The sequence below is a fragment of the Periplaneta americana genome, chromosome 1, assembly GCF_040183065.1.
Source record: "Periplaneta americana isolate PAMFEO1 chromosome 1, P.americana_PAMFEO1_priV1, whole genome shotgun sequence".
Taxonomy (NCBI): Eukaryota; Metazoa; Arthropoda; class Insecta; order Blattodea; family Blattidae; genus Periplaneta; species Periplaneta americana.
Window position 1 is genome coordinate 144,357,307 of NC_091117.1, and position 18,597 is coordinate 144,375,903.

An 18,597-nucleotide genomic window follows, 5' to 3' on the forward strand; every position below is an offset into this window, starting at 1 on the left:
TTCTTTCTTTTTTTTTTTTTTTTAATAAAGTCCAGTCTTCTTGGCTTTTTCTTTAGTTTGTTAACAACATCTCAACATCTTGTGGAGAAACTGTGATGTCACGACTGATGTCAAATCAAAAGTGTTATGTACATGTACGTGAATCATTTCGGTGAAATTATAGATAACAGAATTTATTATATGCTATCAATGCTTAAAAACTCGGTAAAAATGTTACAACTTATCACTTTGGGGGGGGGGGAGGGATCTGGACCCGATGGAATCCCCCCTCCCCCCGTTGGTGCGTCCTTAATACTCTGTACTTGGTCTTGACAAGTGGTAATAGTGTGAAGGTGTGCAATCATTATACAGATATTAGGTAAGATAGAAGTTAACTAACTTGTTCCTTGTTATCAGCATTTTGTTCATTTCTGCTATCTGCTAGATTGTGAACAACTTATCACTTGAAGCACAGAAGATTATAGGATATAAAAAATATACTGGTAAATACCGTAATAACAATTGATATTATCTTTAACGAAAAAAATGCTATAGTTACGACATTTATGGCTTGAATGTGCTGCTAATATTTTCAGCACATTCAAGCCTTAATCCTTTATTATGAATGACGATCTTAATAATAATTATGGTATTAAGCCTGTTCAGTTGTATGTATACATCTCGTTCAAACGACCTTGATGAATATCTGTTACGAAAAGATCATCCTCACGTATACATCGCACACGACAATTTTATTAACAAAGTATCCTAAAGATGCAGCATAAAATAATAAAATTCCAAATTTAGACTTCAATAGGCCTATTTATGTAACAATGAAATTTTCACCTACGTCAAAACATAAATATTTTTATGGATTGTTATATTTGCTAAGAACTTTCATCTTTCATCTACAAAAAAATCGTATGTATTAATTTCACTTCATGAAATTCAAAAACATACCATCATTTTCATGTTACTTTTGTCAAAGGACAATCATTACTATGGTACATAATTTCGAAATCACTGCTGACATACGCTCATTACAATGCTACTTTTACTACTTCAAGCTCAATAATAATAATAATAATAATAATAATAATAATAATAATAAATTTAATCTCCATATGAAAATTACGTTAACATTTCTGATATGTGATTGGATCAAGAAACGATGGGCTTACAGATTAACTGCGTGGAATCAGAAAGGAATGTAGAAAGACAAAACACACGACAAATGGAAAAAAACCTCTCAGCAGCCAACAGTCAAGAATAATGGAAGAATTTCACAAAGGAAAGACTATAAATTAAGTTGAAAGTTTCCCAGCATGACAATCCAGAAACTATTAGTTTGTAAAGCACCTTGCTTCAATACAAGAAGCCCTTGCCCTCTCTACTGTTATGTTATAACTTATAATTAGAGACCGGATTTTAAAGAGAATTCCTTTCTTTTTTATTTCAACACGAAACATGAAATAATCAATTACGATGTTCAAAACTATCTTCCACCGACCTAATTATGTGGTTTTGACTTCCCTTTTTTCCTTTTTTAGTCTATATTTCCTTTTTCTTCTTTTTTAAAAACATCTCTTATTTTGGTCCTCTTTTGATAAAATATCGCAAACATTTTCATATTTTTCCTGTATTTTTTCCGATAGGCTTATAACTTCCTGAGCAAGCGAAAATAAATATCGTTCTTCTTCTGATTCCAATCATTGAAAAACTAATAAAGTGTGATGATTTACAGTTCAGGATAAAAAGAAAATTTTCACCTCTGGTTTCAGTTGATGTTGAGCGGTCATTTTCTGTTTATAAAGACATTCTGCATTCAAAGAAGCAGAATCATATTGAAACATATTGAAATGTTGAATGTGATCAAATACAACACTTTCCTTATGTTGTGAAGCGATAAATATCAGCTTGTGTGTGCTATGTGTATCCATTAATGTGCTGAAGTGTGTTTTCAATTAAAATAGCACCTTTTGAAGGAGTAATATAATCCTTTTTTGACTATATCAAATACAACACTTTCCTTATGTTGTAAAGATATAAATGTAAGATTGTGTGTGCCATGTATATCCATGAATGTTCTGTAGTGTATTTTGGGGATTAATATAGTCCTTTTTCAAGTCAGTTTTTTTGGCTATAACTTTCCCTTTTTTGTTCTTTTTTGATGAAAAATTATCCCTTTAAATTCCGGTCTCTACTTATAACTATAACAAAGAGAGATCTAATGTATCCAAATGACTTTTAATGACTTCTAAGGAGGAAGACCTTCATATTTCTGTGACGCAACACAATTGTTTCTGAGATAAGTGCACTTGAAAGATGGACATTTACGTACCATCTTTTCTTTGGTGGCTTTCATTCTAAGGCTTTAATTTCAGAAAGTAATTTGAGGCTGACAGATTTCTAAAAAATAAAGAACTTTTAGTTTTGCTTCTTTTGCAAAGGAAATGAAGTTGGAAGACCTGTGTCATAGATTTAGGAGACACAGAAAAAAAATCTATCTCTGAAAGAGAGGGCTCCAGGCTAAATATGCTGGCCATATTTCGCCTACGTTGTAATTCAACTCTACTAATCTCAACTTTCACCATGGACCAGGGGTTTTAAATTTAATACTGATTTGCATTGGAGAAATGTAATCCTTCAAGCTGCCAGGCTAGCTGACATCAAGAAGCTCTTAACTAACCAGAACTAGAAGTACTCGGGACTAATTAATCATGTTCTTATAAGGAATGAGGGAGGGAGATTATAACTTGTAAAATTAAATTTCTGAACTGGTCAATAAACTTTATCTTCGGAATTCTCATTCAACAATTCCTTACTTAAAAATTCATCTTCCTTGACTGGGTTTTAACCTATAAAATTAAGTACTGGTACGTATATAATGTGCAGACTTTTTAAAATTGATACAGTTACATAATTCTGCCACTGCCTATATACATTTGAAAGTTATATCTGTTCACTTGTGATGTGGTATGATTCTCATTAAACAATGTAACAAAAATATATTTTTTTAAGATAAGCAATTATTCAGTACACAGAAACACAAGAAATAATCAGCAAGAGCATTTGGCGATTTAGCTAGACTATTTTCGTGCAACAATTCGCTCTGTATCATTAGAAGTTTTCTCTTTTTTTTTAACTTTCTAATATTAATTGGTATCCAAACTTTATCTTAATAAAAGAAGATATTTCAATATGTTCTATTTTTTTCTTCCAATTTAACGCTGACTGGCATGAGAAGTAACCTCATATTAGGAGTTAGTATTAAGAAGGTTAATATCACTTTCTTCTAAAACAATGACCGTAAAGAGCTCACAATGAATGCTGCAATACCTTAATACTAAAAAGTATTAATACATAGTTCGCCTTGGATCTTCGTTATAAACAAAGGGCGAAAATGGTTCATGAAAGAGAATATCGTCGTTGTTCCTGCAATAACTCCTATGTGACATGTTTATCGATTTTCAGATTTTTGCTCTATTAAATAACTTAAATAGTGATACAGCAAATAATAAAATCTTCTATATGTAATTATATTTCTTTCTTTAAAAAATGTAAGAATTCACAATCTCTTATGTACGGCTGCTATAGGATGAATAAATGTGTTTTTTCTTCCAACTGAAAAATTGTATATTTTGCACATAGAAGTTATTGCAGGAACAACGACGATATGTTATTTGATAAATAAATATAATTAATTCACACTCTGATAAAAAGTTAAGCCGATTCTGTTTTGTGAATTTTTAAACATACTACCGTATATCGGAAAAAATTCAACTTCGAGTACTGGTTAGTGATAAAGTAACTACATACTTCTAAAAGGGTTATCCAGCAAGGAAATTTATACGGATACAGTGAATACTCCTTTGAACGCCACCAAAAAACTGTACTGCAAAATTTAAGAGAGAAAAAACGACAAAGATGAACATCATGTTGAAAGATCTGTTTTTGTGATCACTCCAGAAAATGTGATGCCGTGTATGAAAAGATTTCGGAGAATCAAAGAATTGGAATCAAACATATATCACACCATGCATCAAGATTTGGGTATGAGAAAATTATCAGCTACATGGATCTCTAAATGCCTGAATGCTGATCAAAAACTACTCAGAGTGACAATTTGCAAGTCGCTTTGTTGCTGTTTTGAAGTGGACTCTTCTAACTTTTTAGACATTATTGTAACTATAGACAAAACATGGATCCATCATTATGATCTAGAAACAAAAGCATGGACAAACTCTTGTTTTTCCCATCCTAAAAATTTCGCGTTCAAAAATCGGCAGAAAGGGATCTCGCATCAGTTTTTTGGGACAAAGATGAAATAATTACGGCAGGTAAAACTGTGACGGAAGTGTATTATTCTTTATCGTTTACAAAATTTGTGGAAGAAAATAGTGGATAAATATCATGGTGAAATTTACAAGGTGAGCTGTTCTTGCAAAACGATGCACCCGCTCACAAATCAAGATTGGATTGCAGAAAATTAATTAAGTTCATTTTGAATTGATTAATCAACACCTATATTCACCAGATTTAGTCCCTCCTCTCAAACTATTATTCACTTCCGAAAGAAAAAACGAAAGCAATAATAACTGTCGAAGAGTAGTTTAATGACCAAGACAAACAATCTTTTTTTAATAGGCAAAGAAATGTTTTATAATAGTTCTGCTAAGTATATAGAGTTTATTTTTATTGTGTTATTTTACGACACTCGACGCTGTATCAACATCTCAGGTTATCTAGTGTCTGAATGAAATGAAGATGGTAATGCCAATGAAATGAGTCCAGGGTCCAGCACCGAAAGTTACCCAGGATTTGCTCGTATTGGGTTGAGGGAAAACCCCGGAAAAACCTCAACCATGTAACTTGCCCCAACCGGGATTCGAACCCGGGCCACCCGGTTTCGCGCTGACCATTACTCCACAGGTATGGACTATATAGAGTTAAAAGGTGATAATTAATGATTACTAGTTACGTTGAATAATAATAATTTGTTTTCAGGTATAGTAACTTTTTTCATGTTACGCTAAGAACTTACCAATACTGCCTCGTATATAATGCTACACTGAAAACGATCCAGTTTATCTTTCAAAATAAGTGTGGATTGCCTCCGTAACCCAATTCATTTCGTGATAGGTGTAGTCTAAATAAAAATAACATAATCTCCAATTTTTGTAGTCTTAACCTTTTGCATTTTGTCCTCCAGTTTAGATAAGCAGAAAATAATTGTAATCACGGTATTTGGGTAAAATAAGTTTCATCCATTAAGGTGTAGATTTAAGCACATTTGAGTAAAATCACATTAATTTACCACCAGTCTGATTATATCATTCCTTGAGAAATACGTTATAATGCAATATATTTATAATTAAGTAACATATTAATCTATTTATCTCTTGGTCACTTGTTTAACATTAGGATATACGTCTCATTTAATTTTTAATGAAAATAAGTACGTCTTCGAAAAGAGGATATAATCTACTGCGACACTTGAAGACAGGACGACAGCCCCTCTGTGTTACTAACTGACCACTTTTAGAGGCATTGCCAATCAACTTAATAAATATCCTCTATTACGGTACGAATTCGTGAAAAATATGTTTATGGAAAAATATAGCGATTATAGTACAAGAATTCTCGGTTGTAACCCCACAGTAAGGCATTTCACACAATACAATATATGTAGGACTATTGAGATATAGTGCAACCAGGCAATTTGATGAGAGCATAAACAAACATTTTATGTGGTGCTGTCTGGCCGGCAACAATTAATACCAATAATGAAAACAAAATGCTCCATCCGAAAAAATGAAACTACTCCTGTCAAATTTTGAATTTTATTACCTGACCGTCATCAAAGTGACCTGGTCACATTATTATAGCAGATAAATAATTGAATATTGTACTTACTGGGTGTCAGGCTGTGGACTGAAGTTGGCTGCACTAGGGCTAGTGGATGTGACTGCAGAAGTTAAAGGCGTAGTTGTCAGTGAGTCTGTAGGGATCTGTGTGAAACATACAAGATATTAAATTATTATAATAATGTTTTTAAAACTCGACTTATTTCTTAATTCATACAAATTACAATAATTAATAAGCATTAATCCCTCATGGCCTCTGAAAAAAGACCACAGAATCTAAAAAAAAAAAAATTATCTATATGTATGTTCATTTGGACAGGGCATTCGATATGCTAGGGCATTCGATAAATAATGGCAACAATGCTGTAAATCAGTCCTCCTAGTGGTGACCATTGCACAGCGATCCAAAATCCCAAAATCCGTGACAAAATTCAATTTTTAGACTTTCCCTGAGAGGAATATGTTATATACTGATGTATTAGTAATTGATGGGGCTAATACATTTTAATATATCACAATCATAAGTTTGAATTTGGTGCCTGTTATGACATTCAAAAGTACAGTAAGAAATTGCAACTTACTGAGATATTAAGGACGTAATTAAAGGTTTATAAAATAAATGTCATTGATAGTTTGTAATTGAAAATTATACCAAAAAGTATGTCCTTCTCTGACTTATTTACTCTCATTGAGTACAACAAAAACAAAAATAAAAACTTGTTTTTCTTCACATAAATTAACTTTGCTTTTTTAATGTAATCCTTTGTATATTATATATGCAAAGCTACCAAAAAAGAGGAAAGTGGTAGGGTTATGCTCTTCACAGCAGTATATATCCTGGAATGTTGTACACCAACACACAAAAAAAATTTTTCATATACATGCAAATTTGGAGTGTAGATGAACTTTTGTATATGCCTATAGTCCAGTGCCAGCACTGCTCAAGCACAGGCGTGCGTCTGGTTTTCATCACTCGCGCTGCACTCATCTTACCTAAGGGTAGTTGTGAGGTGAATTTAGGATGAGGCCAAGATCGGGTGGTCAGTCAAAGTTAAATCGTGTGATAGTAGGTTGTTTCTCTGTCACTTATTTTATAGTTTTAATTTACATTGCAGTTTCGTAAATTGCAGCGAGAGCTCTATCAAAGATGGAAAAAGGATGATATTTATCCTTCGAATCACCGAATATTAGTCTAAAAATAGGTCCTATCTCTGTTGTTCACTGCTGAAGTATGCACAAAGATTAGACTACAAAATTTATTATACCAAACTACCAGTTGAATAGTAAATCTGCAGGACACAGTCATTAAAACATTAGACTTTACACACGTTTTCAAAATTGTATATGAATTAGTAAATGGGATTGGAATGAGCCCAGTGGACAGTCTCAATATAAACAAAATGTCATAAATATAACTTATAGTGATAGTCATATTCTTCTAACTAGCCTTGTATCGATTCAGTTATATATTGGGGCAGAACATACCAGTATATCTGCAACTGCAGGAAAAATCGTTATATGACAACATCCACACCCATCATTTTTCAGATACTGCCGACCAGTAGAAAAAGGAAACAACTGCTTTGTCATTAGAAGAAAGAGCCTACATAGAAAATCATCTAGCTACACATCAGTCAACAATAGTTAGGTACTCAAGCACAGGGCAAGAGCTCAGTATTAAACACACTCTTGCAGCGGCGGATTTTCAGGGGAGGCAAGGCAAGCAGTGCCTCCCCTAATATTTTACCAGAACACAATATGGCAGTAATAATTTCAGCTGAATTAAGATCACAGACAAGTCACAGCAAATGACGAATATTTTTCCTTTTATATTAATTTTACTATTTACTACAACTAAGAAGTAAGTTACGTAAAGTACACCACATCCAGTTAGTGATGCCCGCTCAGTATACTGTAGATAGTACAAATAATTCGTACTGAAAAATAACAGATAGCGCTGTAACCTGTATAGTCGACATCTAGCAGCCTGCAGTGTCTATGCGAGAGCGGGAGAGAGAAGTCTGTTACATGATGCTACTCCCTGGTAACCATGACAACAGCAGTTCAACCAATAAGATAGCTGGTTACAAGAGTGTTTAAACTTGATTAGAACGCGCGAGGGGAGCCGATTTGGAGACGTCCTACCCATCGCTGACAACTGTACTGCTGGTTTCGGCTGTATAAAGAAGCTCTCTCTCTTTCTCTCTTCGTGGTTTTAGAAAATTGAGTCACGTGTTGTTAGTTTTCTCTCCCTGCGTAAAAGTTTTCATTTATGTTAGATTTTCTCTTGTTTGCGGGTGTTATTGTTATTTTATTCTTTTGTGTTACGAGATGTATTTATTTATTACAGTATTTTAAATATATCGAGAGTTTAGAAACAAATGCAGATTTGTCTCTAGCTTCTTCTAGTAGCAGTTATTCAGTATGTTGTGACCTATTTGATCGGTTTGCGAAGAAAGAGGAACGTCCAGTTAATTTGCTGTAAAATTAGACTATGTAATAGTAATGAGCAAGCCCTGGATTCTTAGGTTCGAATCAATTTTGTTGCAATCTCGTTACTCTCGAAATATTGCTTTTCTTATTCGTTTTATGTAGCAAAGAGTAACATTCTTAAATTCAATATGATCTAAAAAGACCTAATTCGTAGGTTAGGACTTAGAGTGTCCTAAAGAAAGGCAATCTTTACCAAGCCGTTGTAATAATATTAACAATATGTTGTTTATTTTTATTTTTTCCCTGTAAAATCATGTAAATTCCTAAACATAAGTTTTAAAATCCTGAAACATAAATTGGAAAACCTAATTTTAATTTCTTAAAATCTATAAATTCTGCGCTTGGTAATGAGGTACGTCACAGGCCTTATATTTTTCTATTCTCATCATTCACGTCTTGGCCTCCGCAACTTTCAAACCCACCGTCCGCTACTGCACTCTTGTTATGATGATGATCGATGGCAAGGTCTGCAGAGCTATAAGCGATATTTCTTCAACAGAGTTATGCTACATCTGTAGGGCAAACCCTCGACAAGTGAAAAATTAGGAAGAATAGATGAAAAGGAAAATTAAAACTGCCAATCTGCTCTAATTTGAGCTATCTACACTTCACGTGTGGATAAAGCAAAATCATATGGGTGCAGACAAATACCGGTATGTTTTCTTAGAATTTTCCAAACTGTGCTGTAACTCATTTGAAGATGCCTGGACACCTGACTAACACTACTAATTCCATAAAAATTATTTCTACTTGTTTCAATACTTGTCTGACGCAAATCAGCAGCAGTGACATCATTTTTCTTTGAATGAGAAAACCGGTTTTAGTGCACATGGGTAAAGACAAATACGTTTTCTTAGAATTCTCCAAACTGTGCTGTAACTCATCTGAAGATGTGTGGACACCTGACCAACACTACTAATTCCATAACAATTATTATTTCTACTAGTTTCATTACTTGTCTAACGCACCTCATTGATTATTTACCTTCGGTCTTCCAGATATCTTCTTATCCGCAATAGTACCAGTTTCCTCAAACCTCTTTTTAAATCCCCAGTAACTACGAATGAAACATGGGTCTTGTCTTCAATTGTTAAGTGTTTTAAATTTTCTCAGACATTGAGAAAAATTCACGCACGCCCGCATGTGCATGGCCACGCCCATGTGCACGTGCACGCGCATGCACACGCACACTAAAACAACAAACTGTGCAACAAATTACTTCAAAAATAAGCAATTAGACCATAAAAGATTGCATTTCCATCCTTAAGAACCACTTGCATTCACTGAACTTTTTAATCTCTTTTTCTTTCTCCTTTCTCACTCTTTTGCAATAGTAATTTTTAGTACATGCTCTCTAAAATAGTTGCTTTTCGGACTGCTATCAGTCCGAAAAATTTAACTTAAGCAGGGTTTTAATATGCCAACATTGTTTCATTATGTTTATCAGATGGCGGTAAGAATATGACAATCGACTAACTATGCCTTTTATACTAATATTTATATTTACTTTTCATTCACTATTGTAGTGTTAAAGTAAGTTTACTATGTATTGTAAATTATGAGTTTCTAAATATTGTAGCATTAAATTTAATTTCAGTTCAGATAGGGCTCTCTCTCCCTTCCTTCCCTCTATCTCCCTTTCCCCTCCCCCTTTCTCACTCTTCCCTCCCGTTTTCTCTCCCTCCCCTCCCCTTACCACCTCTCTCTCTCTCTCTCTCTCTCTCTCTCTCTCTCTCTCTCTCTCTCTCTCTCTCTCTCTTTGGCATGTTTGGATTATCCAGAATTCCGGATTAGTGCGGTTCGGACTAGCGACTACCCAGGTTCTACTGTATTTCTTATGTAGGAAAATATCAACAAAAATCGTTAAAGCTGATCTTTAACAAAATAGTAACATTTTTCGTAGTAAAAATGTTATACACACATGAAGAAAAAAACAAGAAATGTCAAAATCAGTCTTCCAATATAAGAGATATTCAAAATGTTTATTTTCACGAATATTTTGAAATAGAATTTTGCATAAACATTAATAATTTCATCACTATAGAATTTTGTTATTGTAGGTTTAATTTGTAATTTAGTAAATACAAAAATATTCTTTGTTCTTAACTTCTGTGATAAAATGTCTAGCTTTCATTAATCAGGTATTCTTATTTAATTTTTATTGTAATTGTAATTGTAAATTTAATATTAATTGTAATCTTATTGTTCATGTTATAGTTGTAATCCCCTGGTAGAGGGGCAGAGAAGGCCTGACGGCCTTATCTCTACCAGGTTAAATAAATCTAATCTAATCTAATCTAATCTACTTTTTCCAACATATTGATTATTGACAAATATTTCTTGGGTATATTATCTACACTTTCAATCATTTAAACAATGCAAATGAGGGTTGCAAGAAGTAGTGAAGTGCATTCCATTATCTCTCCTACTCAAATCTCATCCTCACCTTCCCGTGGTGCAACCTGATTTTAACAAACGAGGCTTCAGGGAGCGAGGTACAGCAGTATAATTGTTTCACCAGAAATGGAGGAAATACCATTTTAGCATGCATAAGCGTCCCCTATGTGGTGAAGAGGAGATATGGTCGGTGGAGTTGTCTGACAATCCTTCCAGCTGGGTCATATGGTCCCGTTAACCAATGGCAGGTGTGGGTCTTCCAAACAGTTTGGGGGTTGTGTGAAGGTGATATAACCGCCATAACATAAAAATATGGTGCCTATATTAAAATGATGATATGTTTTGCTACATCAGAGCAAGAGAGTAAATGGCTTCATTGCCAAAAACTCAGCATTAGTTAACAATAACAACAACAACGCAAATAATTACATTTATTTCCAAATTCATATAATTTGATTTGAGTGGTATGACACAAATTTGTTATTAATAAACTTCAGTTTAATGACGCATTAATGTACTCTGCTGGGACATATTGAAAAAATAAGCTTATTCCCGATAAATTTAAAATATTTTAAACAAGAACTCCAAGTCAATACCAGCAGCATAGTGTCAAGTGAGATACTCAGACTGTCTCCCAATAATTTTAGGCCAAGTCTAATTTATTTTATATTCATTACCTACCATAATGAAATAAATACTGAATTGTAATTTGGTTTATACATGTATGTCAAGACGCATTTATGCTGATATTTTGCGCATGTTATGTGGCAAGAGCTCAGTCTCTTAACAAGGTATGATGAGATAAATTCTACTGCAAATTGCTTACATCCATGTATGGCCTTTACTTACAGCCATGCTCTGAGAAAAACAGTGTTATAGTACCAGCTAATCCAAATACTGTTCAGCAAGTCATGTGGCATGAAGGAAGGCGTCCATGAAGTAAATCCAGTTACTACAAAAGTACTACAATTTTTCTTCACTCACAGTTACAAGTTCTAAAATGTCTTGTCTTTACATACGATGTAAATATGTATCACTGGTTTTGTTCCCAGCATCTTGTTTCAGCCTGCCAGTTTTAAGACAAAGTGAGATTTGTAGTGCTATATTAGGACTGATACCCAGTGGTACTCACTACTGGTAGTTTGTTAAATGTGTTCAAGTTGAGGGATTACCAGAAATTTCCCGCTTTGCTAAAATGTCACAGTTCGCACCATTAGTCACTTTTTTTAAACTATGAAAATACAGGGAAATTCTAAATGATTGGTACAAAAGGAAACATTATTGTGACTTCTGTAGGCCTAATGAATTTATTTCACAAATACAAACATAACATGAAAAGTTAACTTTTCAAGTTACGATTGGCAACAATGAAAACACTCGAGGCACTGTTAATCAAAATGGTAGAATCAGCGATAGAAAAAGCTATTTTATCCTAGAATACACAAAAAACGTCATCGATAATCGTTGTTCAGAGAAATTTCCAGACCAAGTTTGCTAAAGAAAAGCACCTCACCATCACAACATTATGAGATGGGTAAAATAGTTTGAGGATACGGGCTGCTTATGCAAGAGGCCGTCAACAACGAAGCATCTTTCAGGATGCTGGATTGCCCGTGCTGGGTTGGATGATATGTCATTGATGTTGTGATCCCCAGCTCACTGGACCTAACGCCTTGTAATTTTTTTTCTCTTGAGAATATGTGAAGGACAAGGTATTTGTACTCCCATTTCGACAGGACTTACAGCAGTTAAGGCAACATATAGGTGACGCAGTTGACTCAATTGATCAGACTATGCTGGCACAGGTGTGGCATGAAATGGAGTATCGTGTAGATATCTGTGATGTCACAAATATCCAAACTGTCCTAAACATGACAGCAGAACCTCACTCCCAAGAGCCTATATGGAAAATTTTGAAGTGTTTTTAATTTCCAACTAAATTCATACAGATCCAGGCATTGTGACAGTACGTTTAGATCAGGTGTTAAGACTTTAGTGTTTGTTCATCTGAGTTTTTGTTACGTCATTTATTTTGGATTGATGATTATTATAATGTTGTATATCGTATGTAAATCAGATAATGATGCAGAAAGAGAACTATGAAAAATAGACTTGAAGTCAATATAGAACAAAATCCTTCGTATTTAAGAAGGTAGGTACTGAAAAATAACTTCTTGGTAAAATCCTATAATTCATCCTTCATTCAACGAGTTACAGAAGAAAATTTCAAAAGAAAAACAGACGCACTGAGCTCATAACAAAATACTGTAAAATGTCGAAATGTCGGTCCTTTCTACTAGTGTTCTTTAGTGTTGCACATCACAGAAAGTGATTAGCACATGAGACCTTTCCTATCATTTATTTCGTTCAGTTATATTAAAATATGCTGTGATATGATTATACTTCTCTATCAACCTCCTGCATGCAGCGAAAGTCAATAGAGAAGTACTTCGACATAGCCGTATATATCACTGTCTGTTAAAAAAAAAAAAGTGAAAGAAAGAGAAGTCACATTTCCATTGCGTTATGAGAGCATCTCTAACGACGTATGAAAACATGATGATATGAAGTTAATAATTAAATTCGAATGTATGGATATCATTATAAAGTTGACAACCATCCCTTATTTACAGGAATTGTTCCAAGTTCCGAACATTGATGGCAATGTCCCGCAATTTTCTGTGGAATTCTTCCATAATCACCGCAATTGGGAAAATTCCAGAAAAGTATAATTATAAAACAGTTTTTGCACATCAAATTACGTACAGAAAAACCTTGGATTACGAGTAACTTGGTTTGAGTGTGTTTTGCAAAACGAGCAAACAATGAGGAAAGATTTTTTATTTGATAAACAAGTGATGTCTTGCAATACAAGCACCACGATTTGTATGTAACTTGCTTCGCTTGCGAGCAACAGCAAGAGGCAATGGAGAAGGTCTCGTTTGAGGAAGAAGAGGAGAAAAGAGCGAACGAATCCCTCACTTCAAATGAGATTAAAGAGGTGTGTAAGAAGTGGGAAACAGTACAAAATTTTGTTCAAATTCATCACTCTGATAAGGTTGTAGCCATAGGCGGAGTTATGGGGAAGGGTTGGGGGAGGGGTACTGCCCCCCCAAACTTGTCTGAACTCTTTTTTTTTCTATTAACATTATAAAATAATGAATTCAAAATATTTTTCTTGCTTTTGTTTCTGATTAAGTTTCTGTGCTTAAACTCGCGAATTAATGTCTTCAGATCATGTGTCTGGACTGTAATATTTATTTTACATTTCTGAATGTATAAGAATTTCTATACCTCATTGAGGAATGGAAGCACTGTAATGTTTCTTTTGTAATAGCCTGTACTCATGTGTTAGAAGTCTGCATGTGATCAGGCCGCCACTTGGAGAAATATGAATAACATACTGCAGAATAATGCAGAAAAAAGAAAAGTGATTCCAGTATAATGTGTAAACTTAAAGACGAGAGGTTAAGTAAAATAATTAGAATTTGCATTTCATATGATATCTTAAGGAGGTAAGCTTCATATAAAAGAGTTTCTGTTAGCACTGTTACATAGTTTTATTGATGTATGCATGTGTTTCTGTACGAGAGAAAAAATAGGGAGATTGTTTTAAGTTATGCTCTATTATAATTTGTAATAGACCTACAGTTCAAGCCCTATACAACTCGGTCCGAAACATCGCGGATATGGATGCAACACTGTAAGAAATATGACTCCCGAAAATACCTTTATTAAATTATTATACTCCGATATACTGTACCACGGTCAAGCTGTAACAGGGAGAGAAGATAAATAATGTACCCCATATTCTTGTTGTATCAGGATTCTATGGTTTTGCTTTGCCGCCCCCCCCCCCAAGGAAACAGTTCTCTCTCCGCCTATGGTTGTAGCAGTGCATGCGATAAATCTGTTTAACGACAATGCAATGTCACATTTCCGCAAAATCCTCAAAACGAGGCAAAAGCAGGTTTCATTGCATAGGTTCTTAGTCGAAGCAAAAGAGTCCAATCAGTCAAGTAGTCAGAAGTGATTCCATTAGTGATAGTGAAAATATTGTGAATTTTATTAGTAACAACAATATAATTTATTCGTCACAACAATAATTCCTTTCTACAATTCACCTTAAACGCTCTCGTCAACAATTGGATCTCCACTCAACACCGTATTCGTTATAGCACTCCACCGACGACAATGACAATTTACTTGGACTATTACGCACAACAATGAACTGTTAATCTTAACTAATATTTACAAAGCACTATTTACAAATCAGAACTACCAGTTCTCAGTTCACAGTTCTTCTATCTCAGTCACTCGAGTTCACGGTATCTCGAACCACAGACCTTCAGAGACAGTTCACTGTACTCGAACTCGGGTCCCTCCAACTGCGGTCCACTGCACTCGAACTCAGGTCCCTCCAACTGCGGTCCACTGCACTCGAACTCAGGCCTTCGGATGCTGACGCAGATGCGGACGCACACTCGAGTCGAACTCCGGCTGGCTTGCTTGCTCTGGCTTTCTCACTGACTGAATAACTGAAAACTCTGCTCGAGTTCGCTGGCGCTTCTTCTTTTATAGCAAAATCATAGTTGCAAGAATTTTCTACAGGTGTGTAGAGAATTATCTCGATATCTCCACATCGACAGACTTCTGGAATAGTCGGGAAGGTCGTTCCACATTCACTGCGTTGAGTAGCAGCTGCGCGCGCAGCCTCCCCTCGCGTGTAGGCTCCTTTCCCCTTTCCCCGTGAAGCCCGCGCGATATGCTCTCTCGCGGGACGCTGGTCGTGAGTTCGAATCTCACGTCGCTGTCACAATATCTTCTTTAAATGTTCAAGAAGTTTACTAAGCAGTAAAACAGGTGAAAGATACTCAAAACAAAATACAGTAAAATAATTTGTGTTGCACTATTGTATTGAATTTTACCTAAATTATACTGTATTTTATATGAATAAAATGTTGTAAAACAATTAATCTGAGTTTGTATTGTTTTTATGGAGAAAGTCGCTTTGATATGCAAGTGTTTTGGATTAAGAGCATGTTTTCGAAACGAATTAGGCTCGTAATCCATGGTTTTACTGTACTTGTATATATTTATATAAATGTGTATTTCATGTCAGCAATTACTACATACGTGTAATGTGAACCTCACAACTTTGACAGTGGTTCCAATGGCGGCACTGATCATGAGGAACAGGAAGAGGATGAAACAATTATATAAGTAAAATATTGATGCTTACATCATTCAGCACTGTGCAATCATACGAAGGTTGGAATTTCTCCTGTTCTAGTGGTGGACGTTTCAGAATCTTTTCTCGGTCCTGTTTATGTTTGCGGTCAGCACCTTTCAACTGAAAATAAAAGAGAAGTCGAATATATTACTTATTACAACTCTTAAAAACTTAAAAACCATGATTACAAAATTGTGTAGGCCTATAAATCAGCATTTGGATATATCATAATACAAGATATTCATTGTACTTTTTTCACTGTACATTGTAAGTACTGCATAAACCAACACTTTAAAATGAAAATCTACAAATATGTCTGTCTTTGCAGCAATAAACAGTAGAAGGCAGGTTTTTTATTTTTAATTACGTTTACTGATTACTCTTTGCCAACGAAACCAAACCATTATTGACACAACCTTTATTAGTACTGGTAACAGACATAATTTCGATAATGTTAAAACCCAAGCAAACTTCACACTAATTCGGGCTTCACAATGGTTTAGAAGCTAATGGTTAAATGCCCATTGGAAGTAAGACGCACAATATGATTTTCAGCCTTATTAATTGGCTTTCATGACTGTACTGAAATAAAAATTTTTAAGTATTTTTATTGATGGCCTTTTAACCCAGGAATATCACATCAATTATCTATCTAAATGAGAAACTGTATAGCACAATCTGTTTAATGAGAAGTTTACAGTCATCTGTGCCTGGACAATATGTAAGAAGTGCACACCGTAAAATGAGGTGAATATGGATGCAGGGAGTGAATAGAGACGAAGTTTTATTATTTTTCATTTCTTTGTATCAAAGATTAAATATAATAATAATAGTGTTTATGTTCTCATTCATAATGAGTGAACAAATACACACTCTTATTAATATACTGTATTTGCTCTTTGACACAAAGAAATAAAAAATAATAAAACTTCGTCCCTATTCACTCCATTTTACGGTACTTCACATTTTTTTCTCAAAGTATTTTAAGTTACGAAATCATAGTATGGGGAAATAACTGTCATATTATTGATATTTTATTATTACAGAAAAAGATTAATACAATAATGGCTGCTATAGGCCTATCTATAAGGACTCACTGTGAACCATTTTTTGTTAACTTCATAATTTTAACAATGATAAATTTACAGTTCTATAATTGAATGGCTTACATCAGCTGCTTTTTTATGCGAATGACGTGAATATGTTAGGGGAAAATCAACAAATTATTAGGGAAAACACGGGAATTTTACTTGAAACAAATAAGGAGATAGGTTTGGAAGTAAATCCCGAAAAGGCAAATTTTATGATTATGTCTCTTGGCCAGAACATAGTACGAAATAGAATAATAAAAATTGGAAATTTATCCCTTCAAAAGGTGGAAAAATTCAAATATATTGGAGCAACAGTAACAAATATAAATGACACTCGAGAGGAAATTAAATGCAGAATAAAAAATATGGGAAATGCCTACGTATTATTTGGTTAAGAAGCTTTTGTCATCTAGTCTGCAATAAAAGAAACTGGAAGTTAGGATTTATAAAACAGTTATATTACCGGTTCTTCTGTATAGTTGTGAAACTTGGACTCTCACTTTGAGAGAGAAACAAAGCTTAACGGTGTTCGACAATAGGGTACTTAGGAAAATATTTGAGGCTAAGAGGGATGATGTTACAGGAGAATGGAGAAAGTTACATAACGCGGAAAAGTACGTATTGTATTCGTCACCTAACATAATTAGGAATATTAAATCCAGACGTTTGAGATGGGCAGGGCATGTAGTATGAATGGGTGAATCCAGAAATACGTACAAAGTGTTAGTTGGGAGACCTGAGGGGAAAAAAGACCTTTAGGGAGGATTTAGTAAAGAACTATTTTCATAACATGGGAGGAGTGATAGTAGGAGGAAGAAGAATAAAGTGCATAAGATTTGCTGATATTGCGTTATTACCAGAAGAGGAGATGATACAAAGGGATATGCTACTAAAGTAAATGACAGCTGTGAGCAGTATGTTATGTAGATAAATGCTAACAAGATGAAGACCATGATCATAGGAAGAAAGATAAAGAAGATAAACTTGCGAATTCTAAATGAGATAGTACTGCAAGTGGACAGCTTCAAATACTTGGGTATACTATAAGCAGTAACATGAGCTGCTGCCAGAAATCAAAAGGAGGATAATGGCCAAGGAAGCTTTCAACAGAAAAAGAAGCATCTTCTGCGGACTTCTGGAGAAAGAACTAAGGAAGAGAATAGTGAAGTGCTTTGTATGGAGTGTGGCATTGCATGGGGCAGAAACATGAACATTACGACGAAGTGAAAAGAAGCTAATAGAAGCATTTGAAATGTGGATATGGAGTATAATGGAACGTGTGAAGTGAATAGATAGAATAAGAAATGAAGCTGTGTTGGAAAGTGTAGGTGAATAAAGAAAGAATCATGCTGAAACTGATCAGGAAGAGGAAAAGGAATTGGTTGGGTTACTGGCTGAGAAGAAATTACCTACTGAAGAATACACTGGAAGGAATGGTGAACGGGAGAAGAGTTCGGACAGAAGAAACTATCATATGATAGACGAAATTGAGATATATGGATCATATGAGGAGATAAAGAGGATGGCAGAAATAGGA

The 18,597-nt window shown here is 34.6% G+C and overlaps 1 protein-coding gene across 11 annotated transcripts in view; it reads right to left on the reverse strand.

Annotated features, from left to right (window-relative positions):
• Nucleotides 1-18,597, reverse strand: part of gem (transcription factor CP2 like gemini) — a 506,340-nt gene that overhangs the window by 99,540 nt on the left and 388,203 nt on the right. For all 11 annotated transcript variants that reach the window (XM_069828902.1, XM_069828883.1, XM_069828892.1 and 8 more), the window contains 2 exons: nucleotides 15,979-16,089; nucleotides 5,896-5,990 (listed from right to left, as the gene is read on the reverse strand). In XM_069828902.1, coding sequence (XP_069685003.1) covers nucleotides 5,896-5,990; nucleotides 15,979-16,089 — 206 coding nt within the window. The remainder of the gene's footprint in view (nucleotides 1-5,895; nucleotides 5,991-15,978; nucleotides 16,090-18,597) is intronic.